The sequence below is a fragment of the Streptopelia decaocto genome (assembly GCF_964273445.1).
Source record: "Streptopelia decaocto genome assembly, chromosome: 7".
Taxonomy (NCBI): domain Eukaryota; kingdom Metazoa; phylum Chordata; class Aves; order Columbiformes; family Columbidae; genus Streptopelia; species Streptopelia decaocto.
This window is the reverse complement of record NC_138661.1, coordinates 62,586,670-62,611,153: the sequence shown is the minus strand read 5'-3', so window position 1 is coordinate 62,611,153 and position 24,484 is coordinate 62,586,670. Positions and strand designations below refer to the sequence as shown.

The window sequence follows — 24,484 nt, the reverse complement described above, 5'->3', positions numbered from 1 at the left end:
CATTGAATGTTAGTGTCTCTGGGACATTGTAATGCTGTTGGAGTCCTGGCAATGAAAAGGAAAAGGAGATGTTGCTGTTGAAAAGGAAACCATTGTTGTTTGAATATGATTGCCTGGTAGATAAGATTGAAAATTCTGAAAACAAGTCAGAGTTTCTCACTTTTTGCTGACACGATGTATCTGTAAAACTGCCCATCTTGGACTGCGTACTGCTTTACTTACAGCATTTCCACTTTTTAAAAACAAATCTAGTATTTTAAATATTTTTGTTAAGTAATTCCCTACATCTACTGTTTTTCTAGGTTGTTCAGCTCCAAAATGTTATCTCGGTGTCTGTGCCAAGTTCACAAATGTGTCTTTCTGAGCAACTTCAAACTGAATTCAATAAATGTGGCTACTTTGGCCAGAAGGATCCATTCTTCAGCAAAAAAGCTTTCTGACAGTGAGTTAAAGGAACAAACTGTCCCAAAATGTGAAACTGAAGAGTTGCCTCCAAGGACAGAAGACAATAATTTTGGAAGATTGCACACACCAGTGATGCTGGAGGAGGTTGTTAATTGTTTATCCCCCCAGCCAGGCCAGGTGAGTCAAAAGTTGTGGTCAAATCTTGTTGCATGGCCTTGTGAAAACTTCTTTTGTTTGGAACACAGTGTTTTAAGTGTTCTGGAAACCACGGAGAATCTAAATAATGTAATTTTTGCAATGTGCATTGCCCTTGCGTGTGTCCTTCTGTTGAAGATGCCTAAACTAGTGAAATACATAAGGAACTTTGAGTTCAGATTTCATTCACCTGTCAGAACTATGATGAAATTTTCACACATTAAATGAACAAAGAAATTGTGACATTATATAAAGTATTTTTCAAGTTGCGTAAGTGTTTACTTGAATAAGAATTAAGAGGAGGCTGATGGGAAACTGTTCATTAAATTGTGTGTGTTGATATAAATAAGCATATTTGGCAATAAAACTTGCAAAAGAAACTATTCCTGGTTATAAACTGTGGAGAGTAACTATTGTTGTCCCTGAAGACTTTCTGAGATTTTAAATATTTATTAATGTAAAATAGCTTATTATTGGGGTGAGGTTTTTTTCAGGTGTGTGTATATGTGGTTTTGCAGATTTCTAAGAAAGTGGTGAACTGCTGGTGACAGACATAAGAGAGCACAAGTGTGTTATAACTTGAAAAGAAGGATTTACACTAAACAGAAGCCTGTTTAGCATAACCGAAAATGAAAGCAGCACTTCCATTTTTCTTTTGTAAAGGCAGCGTAAATCAGACATTTGCAGCACTTTCTGAAGCCCAAAGTTTTGAAAATAAGTAGTGTGCAAAAGCATGAAATGTGTCAACTGAGTTTTGCTGCAGTTAACATCAGTGAAATTTTAAACCAAGGCTGAGACTGTTTCTCACTCACACGAATGGTGGTACAGTTTCTGTTAACACGGATCTAGAACTGGGACTGTGGTATCAATTTATATTTTTAAGGTGATAGTCATGACTAAGAACTTCACAAACACTGTATTTTATGGGCAGGGAAGTTAACGTTCTGATCTTGGATTTTGTTTTTCTGCTTTCCTTTCTCCTGTGCACATAAAGATTTCCTTTACTGGGTTTTAACACAGTTACATTATTTGTTACAAAAAAACTGATTTGGACCTTTATTTCTTGTTGTGTCCTGAGACAAGGAGTTCCAAAATATAAGGAAAATCAAATTAGAAAGAAAACGTTCTCCCTATAGTTTTGGTCATTGAATGGGGTTTTCGTTTTACTTATAGGTGTTCCTAAGAAAATAAGTGTTACTTAAGAGTGAGTCACAGCTGAGATAAAGACATTAGTACCCTCCTACTGAATATTCTTGTTGACTGTCTTGTTTGTGGAATCTATTTGTCATGGGTTTAAGCAACTGTTTTCCCACTTATCTTTGAATCTTCCTTTATTGCTTTAGAGCTTGTTTCTACAAAGTCCCTGTAGTAGTCCTGTCTTCAAAGCATATTGTACAAATTAGTTTTTACCGATTTACCGTTCTTCTCCTCAATGAATAGTCTGTTGCAGTAAATCTACACGCAAGTAATTTCCTATTTAAGTTCACTGTATTGACTAAACTACATTTTAGTCTTCAGTCCACTAGTCTTCTTTACACAAACTCTGTTTCTGCATTTGTCTGGGCAGCTTGAGTTTTCTCTGTTCTCTTAAACTTCAGTGGTTGTGAAGAACCAAGCTTCCTTTTCAGAACGAATGTCTTTGGACATCCAGAAGCATGTTTTCCTGATTTTTCTCCTTACTTTTTCCTATTGTGTCCTTTTCAATAGTCACTAGAGATGTGGATCTCTTCCTCATCATATGGCCATAGTGATACGAAATTAATTTCATTAGCAGTAAGTTCTACTATGAATGCCTGAGGATGAAACTTTGAAATTTTAATGATTCTTATGGGGGTCTTATAACAAAGGTTCTTAAAGGTTGCAGAGCTCTAGGAAACTACTTGATGGTGTTCCAGCACAAACAGCACACTTTTATGTATAATAACTAGAACAAAAACAAGCATTATTATTATTATAACCTACTCCGATGTAATGGGGAAGCTTGTAAACTGGTCTTGTATGGTTTTACATTAAATGTGATCTAGACTAGAGTGGAGATACAGTGAGCTCTAGGAGCATTACTTGGTTTATGAGGGTTCTGGAAGCTTTTCTTTAATATCTGTAAATTAAATGGTAGGAGATCAAACTTGAGGTGAGAAAGAACGAATAAGACCATTCCATTTTCTCCAGTGTTTGAGTGGTTCATCAGAAACAAAGTTAATATCAAATGAGCTTTTGATCTCGTTCTGTTCATTGTGTCTGAAAAAAATAAGGCAGTTGACTTTCCCCAAACAGATATTGTCTGACATCTTCTTGAGTTAGTTGGGACTTCTTGCAGAGGTATCCTCTTTGATTTTTCATAAAATTATCCGGATTATTTTTTCTACCAATCTTTCATTAAAGAGGGTATCCTCTTTGTCTTGGAAATAATGTGTAAGTGATACTTAGCTTCTAGAAAGAGATGGTTATTTCTTAAAACCATCCAGGATTGCCATGAGCTTTCCTTTCAGTCTTTCAGGTATACATTGCATCGTTCTCAGGATAGCTACTATTTTCATGCATCCAAATGTCAAATGATTCTTTTTCAACTGAGAGAGTATGAGTATGGCCTTCCAAAATAACAAGCAGCAGCATAAGACATTGCTGACAGTCAAACATGGGGCTTTTGTCACTGAAATGCTGCTTGAGCTTTGCAGTTAGTTTGAAGACAGCGGCCTTTCAGCTCCGAAGTTCTCTTGCCACTGTTGGATGTTGATCTGGAGCGGAGTCATTTCCTTCCTGTTCCTCAGAGCTATAATAGTCAAGTAATAAATGACACTCAAAAGAAGCTGAGGTAGATTGCTGGTGTGCAAAAGCTGAGTCTTGTTCTGAAATTGTTCTCTTAGTTTCGTTATATCCTTGGCCATATATCAGTATTCCTTTTCCACCTTATACTGAGTGTAAGCTCCTAAGGACAAAAATAACCTTTCTCTCTACAGCACCCTGCAGAGTGGACTTCTGTTTGTGAGAAGAGTTTCCAGGAATCATGGTGTATAAATAGTTATGTGGCTGTGCTGGTGGCCAGTGTACTTAACATAGTACTTCCAAAGCAATCTGCAAATAATTTGTAATTGGAACAACCCATTTACACTAAAGGCTCTCAAAAATGAAATTTTCCATGGGCTGTCCCAGCTAAACAGGAATTTAAAAGGGACCTTGAAAAATTAAATCTGACTTTTTAAGTTGTATGAGATATTTTGTAGGATAAAACCAAAATACTGAGTTTGGCATGGAATATTAATACATCCTGAGATAATTGCTGCAATACTTGTTTTGGATGAGCACTACACTCACATGGACATAGGAACTGTTTTTATCATTTTAGCCTGTTTTCCCCTGGACTTGTAAATTGCAAGTAGTCCAGTGACAAAGTGATTCGTATAGTCTTTTTTGTTGTAGAAACAGCTGTATGGTTTTTTAGTGGGAAGCATACTGAAAATACCTTTCCACATGCAAAGTGTATGATTAATTCTTCTATGGCAGCAGCACATGATAACTGTAAACTGTCATTGTAAAACAAGCAAAAGACACTGGAACTTGGAAAAGGCAAATTAATAAAGCAAAATTCTGTAAATAGACTGGGCATTACAGAAAACTTTTTTGCTGTGATACTTCAGTGTCACTGGGGGTATTGAGAGTTATTTCGGCTGATCCTGTGCACCCTGTCAGTCACTCTTGTCTTGCCTGATTTCTTGGTTGTGTATAATGTAATTTTACAGAAGAGAATAGCCCGTTTTCAGATCACAGCTGTGTAGAGAGATGTGTAATGTAGAGTGCATAACTAAGTGTATTCATGTTTTGTGGCGTGTAATAGGAAACTTGTTAAACAGAATCTCATCAGCTAGAGAGCATTGCTTAAAATATTTGGCTAAAATCAGACTTTAAAGGGGGATTTCTTTTTTTTTTTGGGTGAAATTAGCATTTGAAAGTAGTGCATGAAAATGGAAAACATTTTAAAACTATTTTCCAAAATGTTTTAAGACATGCACAAGATAGTCCTTTAAATACTGTTTTAAGGAACAATATTATCTGTTTTTATGGTGACAGTGTTTACATGGGAAGTTGAAAGACCAGGCTGCATTTGCCTCAGTTCCTTAACTTATAACTGATTGCTCTCTGCTGTGACAAGCAGTCTAAATAAAAAAGTTAACAAGGTAGAAGGAGGAGTATTTAACAAAGTGATGCTGGCAAGTGTCATACAAGTTCTACATTACCTGCGTCTGGGTGAATTCTGTCATGAGATGAGAGAGGAAAGAAGGGAGGACAGGGAAGAAAACAAGACAGGAGATGGTGTTCATGATCGGCTTGTTGATCGAGGGAGCGCAGGAAGTCCAGTCGTGCTCTTCAGTTGTCTGAAGTTTCTTGCTTTGCTGTTTTCTGTAGTGGGTCCTGAAAGAATACACAAATCTCCTAATGACAGATGAATTAAAACACATAGGACTTATTTGAGAGCACTGCACATCTGTTTTGAAGCTGGTACTGCTGTGTTATTAGACTGTGGTACCAGGAAACAAAAAATAATGTATTGGATCTGAATGATGGCAAGATATGAATGAGGCATGGTGAAGAAACTTTTTTTATACTTTGAGATTTTGCTCTTTAACTTAAAAACTTGGGAGGGAGGGAAGAATAAGTTGGCTACAGCTGCACAGGGAGGAATCTTTCGGTTGTGGTTCTTGGACACCTGCCCGACCACCTCTTCTCCCCACCTGCGGCCCGGCTCTCAGCAGGCGCTTCTGAATGGGATCATCAGCAACAAGACAGCTCTCACCAACTTTCTTCTGCGTCTTTCCTATTGCGGTAGAGGAAGGGAAGCCTGGAGCTGCCATCTCCAAAGAGACCAGCAAGGGAACTTGGGCTGCCTACAGAGAACAACTCTGCAGATGCGCCAGATTTCATTTTATTGTAATCCTGGGTTAGCTCGCTGTTACCACTCTATCACATAACAAATGATAGTGCTTCAGGAGACTATTTAAGACGCTGTGTTATAATAAAGCAAGATTCAATGCTTTTGGGTGACTCAGCTTGTAATGACGCTGTATATGCTCTCCTTTTCTGTTGTGACAGCATTACTCTTTGCACCTCTTGGGGAAAACTAATAAAATTCACCAGAAAGTAATCTAAGCCCTTTAAATTTTAACTTGAGTGAGCCTGTGATCCCAGAAAGGATGATAATTAATATATGTAGCTACTCATTTCCTCCCCTTCTAGTACTTTGTGTCTTATTTAGTCAGCCTTTTGGCTAAGCTTTCTTATGAAATATTTGAATTTGAGTTTGTAAACAGGAATAAAGACTTTCTACCACACAAAATATTACTAGGGGTTTAAGATCGTGCTTGGAGTACAGGAAATAACTGCATATTTTTCCCTTTCTTGTCTTTCTGTTTAAGGTAATCCTGTTTTGAGTAGCATAACACAGGTGTGTTCTGCATGAAAAGGTTAAACTACCAAATCTGAAGTTTAAAATTAATTTGTATCTGAAGTCACTGAAATTTATGGTCTGATTTTATTTTTTATATATATATTTTTTTCTAATTCTCAGAGTTACTGAGCACATTGTCTTCATTCCGGTGCTGTTTGCTGGTGCTCAGCAGCTTGGGAAAATACTTTTATTAATAATTGTATTTCAGACACTGAATCAACTAATATTGTTTCAGGCTCCCTCTCTATAAAAAGTTGTATTATCTGATGTCAAATTGCTGCAGGCATTTGGCAGCCAAGACATAGCAAAAACATGTACGTGGCTTTTTTGGGTTGACTAACCATAAATATTAAAGAATGGATTAGATTTTCAGTTGAGCCTTTGTAAAATTTTCATTGCATCTTAAATGTCTTCTCAGTTATAACAGAGGAAAGATGTTTCTTGTGAGGTAGCTGAGGAAATCAGCTCTGTCTTGCTAAGTGAAGTGATTAGCTGAAGTCATTCAGACATTGAAATTTTAATTTCCTATGGAAATGTTAATAAGGGTGTGCTTGAGTCATAATGTCATTAAATCTAATTCCAGACAACATTACTCTTAGGAAAATGAGTGAAGTAAATAACGCATATTGAGGCGAAGTTTTTGCTTTTTCTACCTCTGGTCTAAGAGGGAATTGGGAAAGGGCTCCTCTGTGGTCTGTTGCCTTGACAAAATTTGATCCCAGGAAACTTTCTGGATATTTGAAATTAATTTTTAGGCTATTGAGTGATTATGATTGATAGCTGCTCCAAAATACCATTCATAAGTCTCTTTTCTGTGCAGAATGATGTAGAGGTGGTTGATAGAGAATGCAAGTTACTGAAGTGCTTGAATATGTAGACCTGGCATGTGATCTTACGGGTGTTTCTGCTGTTTACTGGGATAATTTAGTAGCACCCTCTGGTGTGTGGATGAGCTAAATGTGAAAAATGGGTGGTAATGGTTGCATTAGGTTGAGTTGTTGGATAGGCTGGCACTGGAAAATCATTTTGTATCGTACTTAATACATTATGTGAGAAGGTTGTTTTCTTACGAAATGCCAACTGTTTATTTAGATTTCTAGATGTTGATTGTTAGACCTGTAGTGCAAACAACTTTTTAATAATTTCATATTCTCAAAAAGATGCTTTTGGAAAAACTTCAGTTACATTCCATCTAGAAGTCCTTATTTTATTTTTTTTTTAATTACATGTGGTAACTTTTTACATAGATGAAAGACATGTACTGTATAGAACTGATTGGAGATACTTTCTTGCAACTAAAATCCTTTTCCGCTGTGTAATTCATTTACTTCTTCCTCATCTCTCTAGTAGATACTACAGAAAATGGTTTGTATGGTGCAGTGTATTACCATTAGCAAAAATTTAAACTGTTGTTTTATTTTCCTTTGGTCATTTTACTTTCTGGCAGGTGATATTATAAGACCTTTTAATCCCTTTATAATATTTTCACTGACAAGTTCAGCTCTTTTATACTTGAGGAAGGTTTGGATGGGAGTTGTGACCATATAGATCTGTGGCTTTATCTGTACAGTGTAGCCGCTCATACATTTCATAACACTCTGATCAACATCACCTTTTTGGTAGTAGATCCAGAGTTTTGGAAAGGTTGTTTGCTTTTCAAAATGTTGTAAACATATGTAATTTGCTGCTGAGAAACTTGAAATGACTATATTTGCTCTACATGGTATCCTTGACCGCTTTTTGGCACAGATGTTTTTATTTTCCAGCAGTTCCTTTTAAAATTAATTTTTCATTGTTAAATAATTTTATATTAGAACATGGCAGTATTTTGTTACTGGTTGAAGCTGAGATGGCATTAGAAAATAAATAGCAAGTCATCTTTCATTTTTGGGGTTCCTGATAGAAGTAGCAAATGCGGATGCAAATTGCAGCTTTTTCAGAATGGGAGGTAGGGACCTGACAGTGTCTGGTTATGTGGTTCTCTAGATTGTGATATTTTCCATTCTGTGTGGCAATAGTTTGGAAATACTTATTAAGAGTCAAAATAGGTACTCTCTAGTTTAAAAACAGATATGTCTGATTTACTGTATGAAACTAAACATATTTGCAAAATATTTTAAATTCTCCTGAGAGGGAGGAAATGTTATTAGTATGTTAAAGACTAAATAACGCTTCTTACTAAATAGCAATGGTTTAAAAATATCCTGATAAAAATGCAAGAGTATCTTTGATTATCTTTGACCTCTCATTTTCTTAGTTCTAGCATTTTTTATTTGCAAGTGAATAACAGCAAAGTGTATGTTTTAATAATTTTTTCATCTGTGCATGTGTGTACAATTTTGTAATTTATTTAGAGAGATATTAAAACATTCCAGCATTTCTCAAAGAGTAGATTTCTCTACTAACAAATCTTTATTGTAATCCCATGAGTAACCAACTTTTATAGCATGTCTCACTGTGCTGACACTTTGTAACAATCCATTTTATTTAAAATAATTTCAAAAGCCTTGTGTTTTGGCAGGCATATAAAACAAGTATGCCCTTTTAATTTTTGTATATTTAATCAAAATCAAAGTCTTAGCTATACCAAGATAAAATGATAATCCTTTCTCTACATGGTTGATCTATGCATGCATTAGGATATAGTGGTAGGTGCAATAAACAGATTTGGGATAAATTGGGAGAATGCAGGAGACTTATCCATTGTAAGCCACATCCTCAGTCAACTGAAGAAGCAGTGCTTAGAACCAAGAAATATAACTATTAAAATTTATAGATATATGGTTTGGAATTAATCTGGGGTAGGTTTTGCTTTACAACCTTAGTGTAAAGTCCTTGTTCAATGGCTTTGAGAAGCTGACATGAGGTGTGTCCTTTCAACAGGTGTCACTTCTAGCAGAGCAGTAAGTGAACACCTTGAAAGAGGAGCAGATGAGAAAGATTCATAGAATTCTGTTTTCTCATAGATAATTCTGTTACCTGCTAGTATTTTGGTGACTGAAGTGCTAACATCATGGAGAAGGAATGACCTCAAATGGATTAAATCTCTGAGTCGGTATTTTTGTTCTAGTGAAAATAGTTCTAGATTTCTGGTAGTTCTAGAAATATGATTTGATTAAATATTTTGCAAATTTTGACAGATGCCATTCTCTAAACTCAGCAAGATTACTATTGTGAAGTCTGAAGCGAGTGTTAGTGGCGTATATTTTGTTTGAATAAAGAGGATTTATCTTTTTTAATGAAGGATTTTGTGGCTGGGTAATTGTTGAGCAGGGCTGAATACAGACCTCTCTGCTGACCTTGAATTGATAAGCAAACCGTTACCTAGGGAAAGTATCAAAATGACAAAATGACCTCTTTTTATAAGTGGGAAATGGTATCCTGTTGAAAAGCCCTTCTCAGTAGAACATAAACCACTTATTTCTGAAGTAGTAAACTCTTGCTTGGCCACAAGTAGCACTTAATTAGCTGTTTGGGGTTTTTTTTCTCAATATTGTAGTACTTTTATCTTTAGAGGACTTTCTAATATACAAAGACTTTATAACACTAATAGGATTTGCCTGTATTGCATAGATCATTTGGGAAGATGCCCAAGTTGTGATTCATTGTAATGTTTTAAGGGATTCATCTGGATTATTTTATCATGGTGACATGATCTGGATGGGTTTCCTTGTTTGAAGAATTTTGCAGACACCATCAGGTTTTTAAGATCTGCTGTATTTCTTGAATGACTTCTTGGTGAGACATTAAAAAGTCTACCTTAGTTTTGGTAGATTGGGTTAATGAATTTCCTTCATATGTTTTGAGCATGACTTAGAATAGGTTAAGTGTTTATTCACTGTAGACACTTTTGATCTGGTATAATAAAATCACGAAAAAACACTAAGTACACTAGATTTCTATAGCAAAAATATTCAAAAGCTTTCTTGTCCTATAGAAAGAAAACCAGTGCTTAAGATGACTTTCTGCAGAATTTTTGGATTTCTGTTTTGGTTATACTGGAAGCATTAATAAAAATGAGCTTTTTTACAGCAAATGTATAAAAAATACTTCTTTTTTTCTTTTAAACTCAAGGCTATTTGTACAGCTACCTGTCTAACCACTCGTTTATGGTTGAACAGGTATTTGTACAGAATCAGACATTAAAAAGTTGCTTTACTTGGTGGCCTGTATTTTACAGCCAATCTTTATCAAAAGAAGTTGACTGGAGGATCATATGAGTATTACAAAAGACTAGACTAAATATGTGAAAAGTGCATCTTGGCATGACAGGCAGCATTGGTGTCCTCTGTTTTCCAATTTGTACAGTTTTAATAATGCAGTAGAGGATAAATGAATTGTTCAGTTGTCACAACTGTGGCACTGGACGGTTTTTCAGATTGCATCAAATGTTTGTGTTTTTTGAGCTTCCTTTGGAAAATGGAAAATGCTTTCAGATTACATTTGAAAATATTTTTTAATGTAGTTACATTTAAAAATTACATTTAGATAAACCTCATGTTCTTTTTAGCACAAATTAGAGTTCGTCTGCATTAGCATTTAAGTTCTTTCAGTAAAGAATCTTCTTTTGAGAGGGTGTATTGATTGTCCCAGCTTGAAGCAGATGGTTCTTGTTGCAGTGCACAAACTGGGTTTCTTCAGACAGCGCCAGGAGATGGATTCTGACAGTGCTCCTTGTGTTCCAGCTGTTAATAAACGTTCAGCCTCTGTGAATCCCATGGGCACACGTGTCAGGTCTCAGACAAAATGCTTGTTGTGCCCTTTGAGAACCTTCTTCCACTGGCCTGCTATGATGGGCATAGCCAGAGGGTGCTGGGCAGATAAGCTGGTTGTTTTGCTTTGTTCTTGTACATGGACACATCTTACGCTGTTCCCTATTCAAACTCTGCTTTAAATTCACATTTTTTTCTCATTATTTGTATCCCTACAGCACGTGAGTTCTCCACATGTGATCTTCATAGATAAATTCATTCATTCCAATTAATTACACAGGATTTATCTTTACAGCTGTCCTATAAGGTAGCACAGTAATATTACTGCTACTTAGCGGGGCTTAAAGGCATCAATAGCAAAATTATCTCTTGGATGCTCAAGTAGAAATGCTCCTTTTCCTGCTTTTTGGAAGAGGTTAATATTTTGAGTTAAGTGTTTGGTTTAGAGCTTTGAAACATGTTGGAGTGACATCCACTTGCAGTTGTTGAGGCCACAGCATGTCTGGGAAGCACATCTAGAGTTCCTGACTTTTACAGCCAGAAAAATGAGAACAAATAATGTGCCCAACCTGCTTGTAGTGACCTCCTGAGAATGGCACAAGAGCTGCATGGCAGAGGTTCCCCTGTTCATCTGTCAGCTAAGTGCTTTTCTTAATTACTGTGTTAGATATCGCAATTTCCAGTGGTGCTTTGCTTTCGAAAAGACTCAAAGCAATTGATTCATTCCTGCAAGGTTTGCTGGAAGAGTCAAGCTGGATAGATAAGACTGTGAAATGTCTTTTTGCCACTGAAGTGGCAAGTCCAGCTTCCCTGCTCCCTATACATCTCCATATGCTCCTGTCCCTCCCTGACTGTTCTGTAAATCAGTTAAACACACTAAGCTGGCAGAAAAAAGCACAGCTGCTTCTTCTGTATTTGTTTCCTGTGCCATACTGGTAAGTTAAATTGGCTTATGGAAGCACCTGGTAGGCACCTGTGCTGGGAGGAATGGACTAGAAGAAGGAAGACTTGCACAGGAGAAAACAGTGAAAAATTGCCTTTCCCCGCCTCCTAATATTTAACATCTTGTGAAACCATGCCCTAAGTACTAGGCTTTAGTAGGCTGTTATTCTCTGGTTTTGCTGTGAGGAGGAGATGAAGTATTCCTGTTCCCAGTGAAGATACAGCTTCTTCAGTTGGTAAAAATTAAATACTGAGATTTGTGGGAGCTAGTGTGACTTCTGGGGAAAACATTTAAGATTCTTAATTGCAACATTCATGCTCATTTTAACCCTCAGGAGCCTTACCTGTTCCACCCTTTGCTCCAGGCTTAACATATAACTCTAAGTTATTTTTCACGTTTGTCTGGTCCTGTGTCTGGTTGCCTCTTGTCCCCTCTTCTCTTTGATTGCTCCCTCTGTATCAGCAGGATCAGGGCAGAATCTGAGAGAGCAAGAGACAGTTTTCCTTTCCTGAGATTCCATGCTTAGCGGTTTAGCCATCATAGCCTGAGCATTCACAAAGAACAACTGGGAGAGAAGTCTGGCTTTTAAATCTAACATGTTTGGAAGTCCATAAGAAGAATCACCCAGGATTATCCTCCCATTATTTTTATTTCAGAACTTGAAAATATCATTCCTGCCTAGTACAATGGTGGAATTGTTATAATTTTAACATCTTAAGCAAACATGTTTTTTTCCTGAACAGGGAAATGGTTGAGGACTTCTGATGACTCTTTCCCACCCCCAGCCCATCAGCTAAAGACCTTCTGGCACAGAATACTTTCAACCTTCGGTTCTTAAAATCAGTCAGGACTCTAAGTGACAGAAAACAGGATCTTTAAATGAAAAATATTAGATATTTTATTAATAATAAATAGTACTACTTGAGCAGGTTATGAAAAAGCAGATTTAAAATCTGCTGCTTCAGCTCTAAACCGTACAAAGCATTACTTGTATATTGTTTTTTTGAGATGTTTATCTGCAATGGAGTTAAAACAATACTCTTGAAATTCTCTCCTTCATAAACCTATTTGAGCAGGTTGTTCCAGCGTATACTTTTGGTCATCTAAATTTAAAACAAGGCTTTTGCTAAGAAGGTCAATGAAACTATTTTCCTTTTGATCTTGCATCCTTGTGGGTGCCTGGATAGTTCTTCTGTAAGAAAAGTTTTGGTGGATGAGTCAGTGCACTGAGTCATAGGCAGCATGAAGCCTGTAGTGCTCTAGACTAACTAATTGGTAACAGTCTCAAATTTAATTAAAGCACAGTTGTCAGCTCTGTGTTACTGATTGACATCCCACTGAAGTATTTTGTTTTTAGCAACTTACATTAATTGTTTTTTTGCTGTTAGAATTTGTGTGGTTTAAGATCTTGCTTCTGTTGGAAGAGACCTGTCATTGCCATTATCTTTTACTATCTTCTTAATGATTTTTATAGTACTCGCTTTCAGGTTTTTTTTCCTTGTTAGGTCACATATTCAGTAATTTACTATGCCTGTGGTTTTACAGATATTTAGAGTCCTTTGAGGATTTCTTAAAGTTTTCCTCATTAAGAACTGTCCTATTAACACTGATGAATATCTTTTCACTTTTCCAGATCTTTTGTAAGCGTCATGCAAATTTTCTTAAAAATTAAACTTGCAAAATTAATATATGTTTTGTGTCGGCTTGCAGATTACATTTTTGGGGATTTTTGTTGTTGTTGTTGTCATTTCTAATGTTCATCTTGTGTTGGTACCCTATTTCAGAATAAGGAATGGCTTGTCTCTGTCTCAGTGGCTGCCCAGCATCCCCAGCTGATGGCAGTGGTTTCCAGTATTGTTGGAGCTTTTCTCCCTCCAGTTCTTCAGTTCCTTTGTGTTGCTTTCCATGATGCAGCTTGAGGAGGCAAAGAACTCTATGGGAGGAAGGGGAGAACAGGGTATATCTTGAAGCTGTCTTTTATTAAGGAATTAAAACAACCTCAGGGTTTGGGGAGAAAAGCAAGGTTTAATTTTTTACAAAAATAATTTGCATGATTTAAAAAAACCTTGCTGGCTTTGTGTAGGACTCCTGCTTGCTCCAGCTGAGAACTGAGGAGTGGATGATGGCTCTCCTTGCCACTGAATGCCTTATTTTTAAAACCTTTGAGACGATATCTTTGAACTTTCAGAAATGGTCTGTGCTGCTTCCATGTGTGATAAATACTGAAGCTGGGATAATGAAATCTCTCGAGACTCGAGGAGGCAAAAGGTGCTTTGATTACATATTCTGGTTCTCTTGAACAGTTTTTCCTCTCTCCTGAGCTCGTTAGATCTAAAGATCTTGCTAAATCCCAAGCCCCTCAGTGATACAGAGTGGGATCACAGCAGAATTATACCTGGCCAGGTGTCCAGTCTGTGGCAGAGCCCAACAGGTGCTAATGGAAACCTGGCAGAATGGGGGATTAAAGAATGATTGTTTTTCTACTTTTTGTTACCTTTAATGCTCTGACAATAGTTTAAGGACATCCTTGAGTGGGGAAAGGAAAAAAAGTAGAGGCTTGTGTTCGTGTAATATCACTGGCATGGTCTTTATTTCAAGTTTGATTGATCTCTCTAAAAAAATGTGTGAAGTATTAGACCTCTCCCCACAACATAATATCCATAGTTTCAATATTTGCATGAAAGGCACTTTTTTTATTTGTTCTAACTTGATGCCTGATAATATCATTGGGTTCCCTGAGCTCTTGTATTTTGAGATAAGTGAATCATACCATCTGCTACAGCTGTATAAAAGCAATGTTAATAGTCCTCAGCAGAAAATTGCTGGAGCCTTCGGATGTTGTATTGGACCAGAGAGATGTGTCCTGAGGGACTCCTTTTCCACATTTCTTATTGTCTTGTCCTCATCTAAGCCCAGTTTCATATAAAGCAGCAATGATGGAAGATGTTCTGTTCTCTCCTGAAATGATCATTCAGTTAGTTCTGAAATGTGTTCTTTGAATGTGATTTTCTTGTTTTTCTGGATTGTAGATTTGCCTCACATCGACTTTCTCCTAGGAATGCAAGACTTACTGATTCAGTTCATTCTCAGCCCCCTTCCTTTCCATAGGTTTTCTTGCTTCATACATTTTTCCTTTGTCATCTTTATCTGGATTTTTTTATCCAGTTCCTCTCCTTTTCTAGCAGTTCTTCCTGTTTCCCCAACTGTACTTATTGTCCATCAAAGTATCTATTCATTTGGTTTTGCAAATAATTCCAACTGTTTTAAAAACCTACATTTTTAAATAGGTTTATGGCTGTTTTTCATGTAGGTATTTGTTCTCTCTCATCAGTTTGTGGAGATGCTTAGATATTTTGAATGTGGTTGCCAAAAATATTTACCTTAGAAACTAACAATATACTAAAACCTTTAAGAGAAAGATGCAGCATATTTCAAAGCATCTTTTTTTCAATTTGAAAGAAGCAGCAAAGACTTAAAGCAAAACCTCCACCTGTCTTATGGTCACTGAGGAGAACAAACCTGGATTTGGAGGGATCCAATTTCTAGACAGCATAAAGTCATATAAAAATCTTTGAGCTAAACTATTCTTGCTTGTGCAGGAGATTTAGGAAAATATTTCTGTCGTGGAGACTTGTGGCTTTGATTTTGAACATAGTGATTTGGGAATTATATTCTAGTTCGTACAGTGACAGTAGTGGCAGTATCTGCAGTGATGAAGTTGTGTGATGTGCTTCTTTTGTAGAGTATTAACAGCTCTTCCTTGGAGAGGTGCATTGTTGCTCATGTAATCTTGCTTATAGTATGAAGTGGTGATAGTTTCCTATTTGTCCGCATCCCGTTTCCCACATTTGTACGTGCAAATGTACATATACGTTTTGGTTTTTAGCACGTCAGACTTTGTGTTGCGTTATTGCTGGACAGAATCTGTACTAAGTTGAAGTACTGAAGATGAAGAAATGAGATTCCTGGCCTGTTAATGAGATTTCTACATCTCAGTACAGAAGTCTGGAACATGCTACCAGTAGTGGGATTTTCATTTACTTAAGTAGGGGAAATATTCAGGAATGTTTACATATACTAATTAATAAAGGCATGCCTTTTTAATTGTGTGGGACAATGGTTTCTTTATCACACAAGCAAATAACAAATAGTGGTAATATATATATATATTTTTTCCTCTATAACTTAATAGAATATTTAAGCAAAATACTTAGAGGTTGTATTCTGTGTAGATTGACATATTGCATGGTACAGCCAATGGTGTTGCCTTGCTGTGGTGGATGGATTACTTTTTAAAATGTTGCATAACATTTCTATCAGGTGAGTTCATTCTTCTGGGTAAGGGGAAAAAACAAGCAAACCAACTAAACCCCCAATATAAATCATTAAATGGTATCAGAAATGCCACTCTTAGAAGTATTTGTTAGTGTCTTAGCCACTGGTAGAGAGAACAATCAGAGAATTAAGACTTCGTTTCAGCAAACGTTATGCGAAAATTCTGTCTTGTTGACCTGACTCATGTGTGCAAGAGTAAGTGCTCAGAACCTGATGTCGTTGACATTTAGAAAACCCAGGAGATAAATTTCAACACCTACTGAGGCATGAAACAATTAAGCTACCAATTTTAGAATAATTTCAGAGGCCATAATAGTTAAAATAATATTTTTAGCCCAGTGTTTTTTATGTTTTTGTAAATAATTTTCCAAAGTGTTTTAGGAATGTCTGTTTTTTTTCTCAGCAAGTCTGATTGCTCAGATTAGGATTATTCTGTTTGAGTAGTATATTAAATTATGTAAATATTAAAAGCAGAAGAGTGGAATACAAGGAGCAAGCTATCAAAATGAACCATGCAATTATTTTAAGCAAGTATTAAAAGTTCTGTAAAACAGAAAAAATCACAAGAAATATATATCCATACTGTTATTTTAGGAGATAGAGCTCACAGTTACTAGTTACCATATCAAACTAAGTTTGAAAATATTATACTGATAGGAAAAGCAGACATACACATTTTAAATGGAAAATAGATTTAATGTATAAATTGATAGTCATGACTCTGTAGTGTAGTGACAAACGTCTGTCTTTTGCATTGCTTTTAGAACAACTCATCCAGCTGAGCTGTTCGAGTTTGATGGGCTTTAGTCAATGAACCTTTATTAAAGTTCTAATTTTCCTTTACACTTATTCAATGGGATTTTTTTTGTTCTCCATCTCCGCTCCTTCTATTTTACCAATAGCACTTGACTTTACTTTTTTTTTTTTTTTTTGCATGAACTTTGGTCCCAATTTCTGAGATGTTGGTAGTTCCGAGTCCTGCTGTCGCCCTCCCCTGGAACTCTGGTGTGTTGTTGTCTTACTACTTTGTTGAATAACACATACCAGGTAGTGAATGATTCATCGCGGACTTGGACAGAGAGGAAATAATGGGGCTGCAGTTTGCATTAAGCTATTTAACTCTTCCATGTAGCGATTTTTAGGGTGATGGCACACCTGTGGTATTTGGAGTAGGTATTACTATTCAGTAATTCCACTCTTTGGAAGAAAATGGAAGACAAATTGAGATTGGCGAGCAACACCTCTTATGTGCTCTCACTTGCATCTTGCTTGCATAGGCAGAGTAACTGGGTGCGTCAGCCCAAATGAGGATGGTTTGTGACTAAATATAGTGCATATTTAAAAGAGAAGAATCCTCCCAGCTTAAAATAAGCTTAATAGCATAAAGAGTTATGTAAGATTTCATTAAGTGAACAAATTTTTACTTCTGTATTCTGTTTGAGCAGTTGAATGTCTGATATGGATTAGACCACACTGAGCGAATCACTGCCGAGTGTCGTGAAAAAAATTGGGGTATTGGTATACAATGGAGAAAATAACCGGTTATCAAATCATCCAGTTGTTACAGTAACTGTCATTATATCTTTGCTGTTGTTTGCTGTATTCATGGCCTGGATGCTGAGCTGTGCATTTGATTGCTGTTGGAAAAACCTTTCTCACTTAACAGTTGGGATTTCTAGAGGTTTCTGCTTCTGTCCAGTCCTGATCTGTGTGGTCTGTGGTGTTGGAACAGATTCCATCTTTCCAGGATGTTGTGTTCAGATCAGAAATGTACCCAAGTGCGGCACTTTTCTAGGTAAAGAACAAATAAGTGAAGCTAAGTGGGATATTCGCGTTTAAAGAATGAGTCCCTACCTTTGGCATTTTCTCCTTGTGTTTATTTAGGCTTCTCCAAAGCAATATTACCTCGCTGTGCGCTATGAAGATGGAATAAGAGTAATTGTTGCTAAGATGGAGTTTTGGGAAATGTACGTCCTTATTCTCTGATGATACATGAGCCGTATTGTGGCTGCTACAGGATGGGGCTATGACCGCGCTTTTCTTTAAGCAGTAGAGGGATTTGACCCTTCTGTTCCCTCTGAACATATGTAGCTGGTTAACGGGTAATTAACATGTACTTGGTGATGATTTTATTTATTTAGTCTTATGAGTCTATACTTTAGGATGTGACAAGTGGAACAAAGGAAATTGATTACTTTCAAATCGTTCCAGTCTTCAACTGTTAGTTGTAAACTAGTTTTATCATGATAAAGCTGATACAATAAATATAAAATGTCAAACCATTTTTTCTCAGAAGAGTGGAAGGAAGAAGGGTGTGATGAAATACCTGCAGATGGATACAGCTTAGGGAAACACTCTTCAGATAGTTTTACATCCCAGCATGTGCCTGGGGTGTCACAGTACCAGCGAAGTGACGATCAAGTTGCATACAGGACCGTGCAAACTTGGAGGTGCAACAGCAGGCAGGAGGAAAGGGGAGTTTTCTGTTTGTGTCTGGAGGAGCTCAGCAGCGCTGTGTTGAGAGCTAGATCCAAAAAGATGTTTTGGTGGCTCAGATTCTGCTTGTGGAAGATTCAAAATTATAATTGCTTTTTAATTGTTCTTCTTGTGCAATTACCTTTGGGATGGAAATGCAAGCTAAAGCTAACAACCATGAATCTGACAGACCCGTCTAGTTGTGCATGTTGATTCCCAGGCAGCTAAACACTCTAGGCATGTTCAGAACATTAAATCTACGAATAGTCTTTTGGAGGTAAATGAAACTACATCTGAAGATAAACACGTGTTTAATTGCTTTGCTCCGAGGGAGATGACTACTAATCTGTGTAATTACATGGAATTGTTACTGTTATCTGTATGGTCTTTCCTACTCTGTCACACTCATTTGTTTTGTTTTATCTTAAGATAGATAATAAGTTCCTTTGAAAAGAGCTGTGTTATGTGTGTTTACAGTTCATAAAGCAAATGAGTTTTGCTAATGGTAATTCCTTTGGCCTCTAATCATGGCATCCAAGCATTATTATAGCTGAGTAAAACAATTTGTTTGCAGGCAATAAGTCATAAACAAAGGGTGGCAAGAAGGTATTCTGCATTTACACTTTCTTCTTGTGATTAAAAACTGTCTTATTTCCTGTGTCTTTGTAGGGTTTTTTTAAAAACAGGTGGTTTTTTTTAACCCAGACATGTTAAGTAGCATTGCTCCTGTTTGTTGTGTTTTAAACTAATGCTCTGTTAGAACTGGTTGATTTAACTACTGTGTGTATCTAATCTGTGTAATTAAGTTAGACATAGCCTCTCTGCTGCTCATCTCAGCCAGTAAGAACTAACAGAGATGAGCCAAATCAGCTCCTCGTTTTGTAACATGCTGCCACAGGTAGGACTTACTCCATAAACAGAATATTGTCAGAATTCAGTGAAAAGTTTGGGCTGCTGCTTTCCAGCTTTTGACTTGGGATGGTTTCTACACTGTCATGTTGAAATGCAAGCGATTAGTTTAATAGCTTCAATGTAATATATAGTGCATTATGTTTTTAAAGTGCTTCTTTATTATTTTTGTAATAGCTGAGCGCCTTTTTTAAAAAAATAATACCCACCTCAAAATAATTACTTAACTTAGTCATGCCATTGTATTCCGTGCTTTCCAGCCTTGCATGTTATATTGAAATACACAGGTAATACAATGGAAAATGGTTTTGCCTTAAAAAGGATGTAAAGGAGCACTTGTTCAGACTACAGATTGTGGATATATGTTCTTTTCAGTGACTTATGTCAACACTGCAGACACTTCAAATGTGTTTTATTACTATAATTACATGTTGCTGATTGAGACTTGTTGCAGCCCTGTTGAATGAGCTGCAGTCTTTCCACAAGAGGTTGGAAGTTCCTGGTGTTTGATTATATGCTCTGAAGGGCAGTGTAGGTGCCTTCTGTAATCAATGAATTATGTGACAAGCTGTATAGTTCTGCAAGGTTTTTATGGTCATTATTTTTGCCAGTGGTGAATGACAGGATGATTCTCAGGGTCTGTATTATGTTTTGATTGCTGTATTAAAGTAATAAAGAGTATTAAAGTAAATGATAAGTCATGCTGTTCTCACTAGGAGTTTGAACTCATATTTGTGGTAGGAAATTAATCTGGTTTTAATTGCCCGCGAGTCTGAAGTATGTTCCTTTTTGTAAAGCTGATCTCACATAAATATAAATCAGTAACTGCCTGTTCTTTAATTATGTATTAGTGTATTGTACCTGCATGCTAGATGAGAATATGAGCATCTCCAATTACGGTGTATTGGAGGTCATTAAATCTTCCCTGCTCTATGAAGTTTAGTAGCGCTGCATTTCTAATTACTGAGAAACGTATTATGTGTTTGTTGCTTGTTTTAGAGTGACTGTGTTTAGCTACACTAAGACAGTCACTCGCTTTACAAGTAACTCCATAAGGATTTTTGACAATACGGAAAACAGTTGCTGTAAAACATGCTATAAAATTACAAAAGTATTTTTAAAAAAAAATCGGTCATTGTTAATAATTTTGAGATATTTTAATGTAAAACAAAAAAATTGTGTTAATTATTTGAGAATAATATTTAGTATTTCAAAAATGCATGACTGATTTCTACTATGGTCCAAAAAGATTGTATTTATTTCATGAAAAGATGACTAATGTAACCTGCATTCTCAATAGCAGTGGATCTTCTCTTACCACGTCACACTTGATCTTTTTTTGTCTTCAGGCGGAGATTATTTCTGCTAAAAGTAATGTAAAATTTCTAGAAAGGATGCTGAAATATGTTGGAACCAAGTGATTTGTGGAAAATATTTTTATTGATTTAACATTATCAGCTGTAAGACTTGGGTGTACCAAAACTTGCCGCTGTTTAGCAGTAACTGCATTCATGGATTGTAAGGATAACTTTTACTAATACTGTTGTGGCCACACTGCAAATATTGCTGTGATATAAAGCAGGAATTGGAGCCAGCACAGTTGCCTATCTTTCTAAAAAGCATTATAAACAAGGCTGATGGTCTGATCTCAGAACACCGTTTTAAAGTATGTTAACTTATCTCTCTAGTCGCATTCATTTATGTGGATACATTCATTTGTTTGCATATTAGTAAATCTTCAAATGACTGGAACAAGGTCTGGTTGACCAACATGATACAAAAATATGACATAGGCAAAAATAACATAATATCGTGGCATGCCCAATCTTTTAATAAGTCACAATATTAGCAGATATAATTAGCAGCTAGTGCAAGATATGGGACATCAACCAAGGTCTGGAGATAGCAGAATTAATTGGCTTTTAGGGTGTGCTGGTCTACAGCACAATGTTCTGTTGCTCCAGACAATGCCTTGACAGCACATTCTCTGCGTGCTTTGTGCTTCTGAGTAGAGCATCCCTTTTAATAACACCTCGTCTACCTTCTTGCAGCATCTAAAGGAGGCATGATCAGCGTGGCGTTTGACAGATTGGTGTTAGGGAAACAAATGCTCTTTGATAGATTAACATGAAGTGGTGTTGTAAGGGTGTAATTCTGTTGCACAGTTGCTCAAACTCTTCTAATGATCTGTTCTACTCATCAACCCGACCATCTGCAAACAGAAAAGCTTCCAAATTACAGGCTGCGTTTGGTAACTGCACCATGTCCTGTTCCAGCCTTGCACTGAGCTGTTCATATCCTGAGCAGGAAGCAAATAGTCGGCAGGTCTGACCTTTTCAAAGAAACGCTGGTCCTAGAGCTGAAGCCAAGTAGCCTGGGTTCACCGGTGTCAAAAAGAAAACTGGTAGGATGTCATGTTTTACTGAACAGCTCTTTAAGCAGGTAACACAGTGGAGCTGGAGAACAATGTTGTGTATTAAACCTGTTGAGTAAGAAATATGAATAGCCTCATCTTGGGGGTCCTGGGCTTGTTTAGTCTGGAGAAGAGGAGGCTTAGGGGTGAGCTCATCGCTCTCTATAACTACCTGAAGGGCAGTTATAGTCAGGTGGGGATTGGTCTCTTCTCCCAGGCAGTCAGCAATAGGACAAGGGGGCACGGGCTTCAACTCTGCCAGGGGAAATTTAGGCTGGATATTAGAAAGCAATTCTGTGCAGAGAGAGTGGTCAGGCATTGGAATGGCTGCCCAGGGAGGTGCTGGACTCACTGGCCCTGGAGGTTTTTAAACTGAGATTGAACATGGCACTTAATGCCATGATCTAGTCAATGGACTGGAGTTGGACCAAGGGTTGGACTTGATGATCTCTGAGGTCTTTTCCAACCCAGTCGATTCTGTGATTCTGTGATCTTGCCTTACAAACATTTTTATTTTTTTAAGAAGTGAAAAGCTATGGAGTACATAATATGTTTCGTTTGCAAGTCAGCTGAGCTTCGGTATCCTAAAGAACAGAATTAATTCTGTTAATCATATTGATTTCCTTCTGCCCAACTCAATGGAGAATGAATGTTTGTGCTAAAAATAAAAACCACCCTAAAGCACTTGAATTTTGCACAATGGAAATAATTGGAAATGAAAAATGAAAAGACCAAGGTGGCAGGACAAATGTTTTGGTGTTTTCTGATTATGTGCTATGACAAAGACTTCAATTACACGATCACATTGTTCAGAGTCAGTTTTATCCAACACTGTAGTGTTGTAGATTTGTCCAGGGAGGGAGTATATGGAAGATTATGGTTGAGTTTGTTGGGTTTTTTTCCTTAAAACTTACTTTTGAAATGGGCCTTCTGTTATATATTTCATAGAAAACATAATGTCATGATGTTTGTGGGTTAACCTTTGCTAAGAGATCACAAATGCCATGCTACTTTGGGTTCCTGCATATCTAATGAAATCTTTCACCTTTGGATGCTGTTTCAGAAGCCTATTTTAATATGTTCCGATATGAGTTACAAAGAATGAAATCAAGGAGTAGCTCAGATGGCGATAAAGAGAGCTTGCAGAGCTGGTTATTGGAAAAAATGTTAATAAGCTTATTGCATGAATAAAGTTAAAAACAAATGGGAGATTATTCTCAGATCATTGCATTTTGACTTCTTCTTATAAAAGAATAATAGATTTGAAATTTATTTGAAAATGTGTACCTTTTCTTGAAATATCCATTTCCTAATCAGTGGGGAATGTTCTATGAAATAATACTACCAAGAGAAAACTATTTAAAGAGTTCGTATGAGTAGATTTTTTGATGTTGGAGGTAAGTTACTCTTTGTAACAAATTTCATGCATAATGTTGTTGAATTGGTAGCTGTGTACAATTAATGATTTTGTATTTACACTTCAGCCAGAGGTGAGCAATATTTTTCATGTTGTTTTGTCTACTAGAGAATGCCATGGGTTTTGGGTTGGTTTTTTTGTGTGTGCGCTTCTTGATTTGGTTGTGGGGTTTGTTTCTTTTTTTATTACTGTAGTATGCTCAAAACCAAATTGAGCATATATTTAAGTTATTTTATATCATGGTACAATTAGCAGAAGGACTGTTATCAGAAAGTATTATTTGTAATGCTACAAAGTTAGTTAATTATTATCTAATGATAGAAGAACATTAATGAAATTTCTACACGTTGTAGGTTTTCAAGCATGTTATTCCGATCAGAGTTGTAAATTGAGTCCAGCCCTGAACTTCAGTTGACAGGAAAAAGACTCCATATGTCTTTCAGACGAAAAGTGATCCTACTTCCATTAGTGTCTCTTAAATAGATTGTTTGTTACCATAATAAGATGTTTCAAAGTCAACACCGACATTTTGGATTGTTCTGTGTAACTGAGCTTCTTTAGGTGACTTTACCCATGTGTGACTTTGCAATTGCACTGCAATTAATAGGTTTGGTTTTTCTCTTTGTAAATGTCGATTGAAGTAAGTTTTTAAAGAAACACTTTTCATTTTTAATCTTACATAAATATGTTCACAGTGACTTAAGGGAAATAGTTCAAAGTTCCTTTTGTTTGCTGCACATGACGATCATCGTAATTTGTTCAGAAGTAATTGTAAGAATAACATAAAATACCAAATAATACCCGAAATAAACTCTATGCAAAGAGATTTGAAATTACTTTTTGTCTCTGATGAAGTTATACCTTAATAGTGCCTTTTATCACAAAATTAAAGATCAGCTTCCTGCTGCTTATTATCACTTTCTGGCCTGTGTTGTTCAGAATGTGTGTTAAGAAAACACCGTCCAAAATGTCATTTTCCATTTCCTTTAGTCTTGGTCACAAATGTGATCTATCTGAACCGCTCCAATATGTGGCTTCAACAGTGATGAGCTGCAGAATAAAGTCTTTCTGCATGTACATCAAATAACATCTTGGAGGTTCAAGTTAGATGTTTTGCTGTACTTTGCAAAAACTAATCTTAAAATTTCCTTGAGAAAGGTCACAGTCCATGTGGGAAAGATTAAGTGGATTAAAGGCAGGTGGTGTAAGAAGTCCGAATGTTAAATACATGGTAAATGTT

General features: G+C 36.6%; 1 protein-coding gene across 1 annotated transcript in view; it reads left to right on the top strand.

The window, feature by feature from the left end:
- METTL15 (methyltransferase 15, mitochondrial 12S rRNA N4-cytidine) overlaps positions 1-24,484 on the top strand; it is an 84,915-nt gene that overhangs the window by 1,619 nt on the left and 58,812 nt on the right. The window contains exon 2 of the mRNA XM_082058285.1: positions 303-582. Within this exon, the coding sequence (XP_081914411.1) occupies positions 319-582 (264 nt within the window). The 5' untranslated portion in view covers positions 303-318. The remainder of the gene's footprint in view (positions 1-302; positions 583-24,484) is intronic.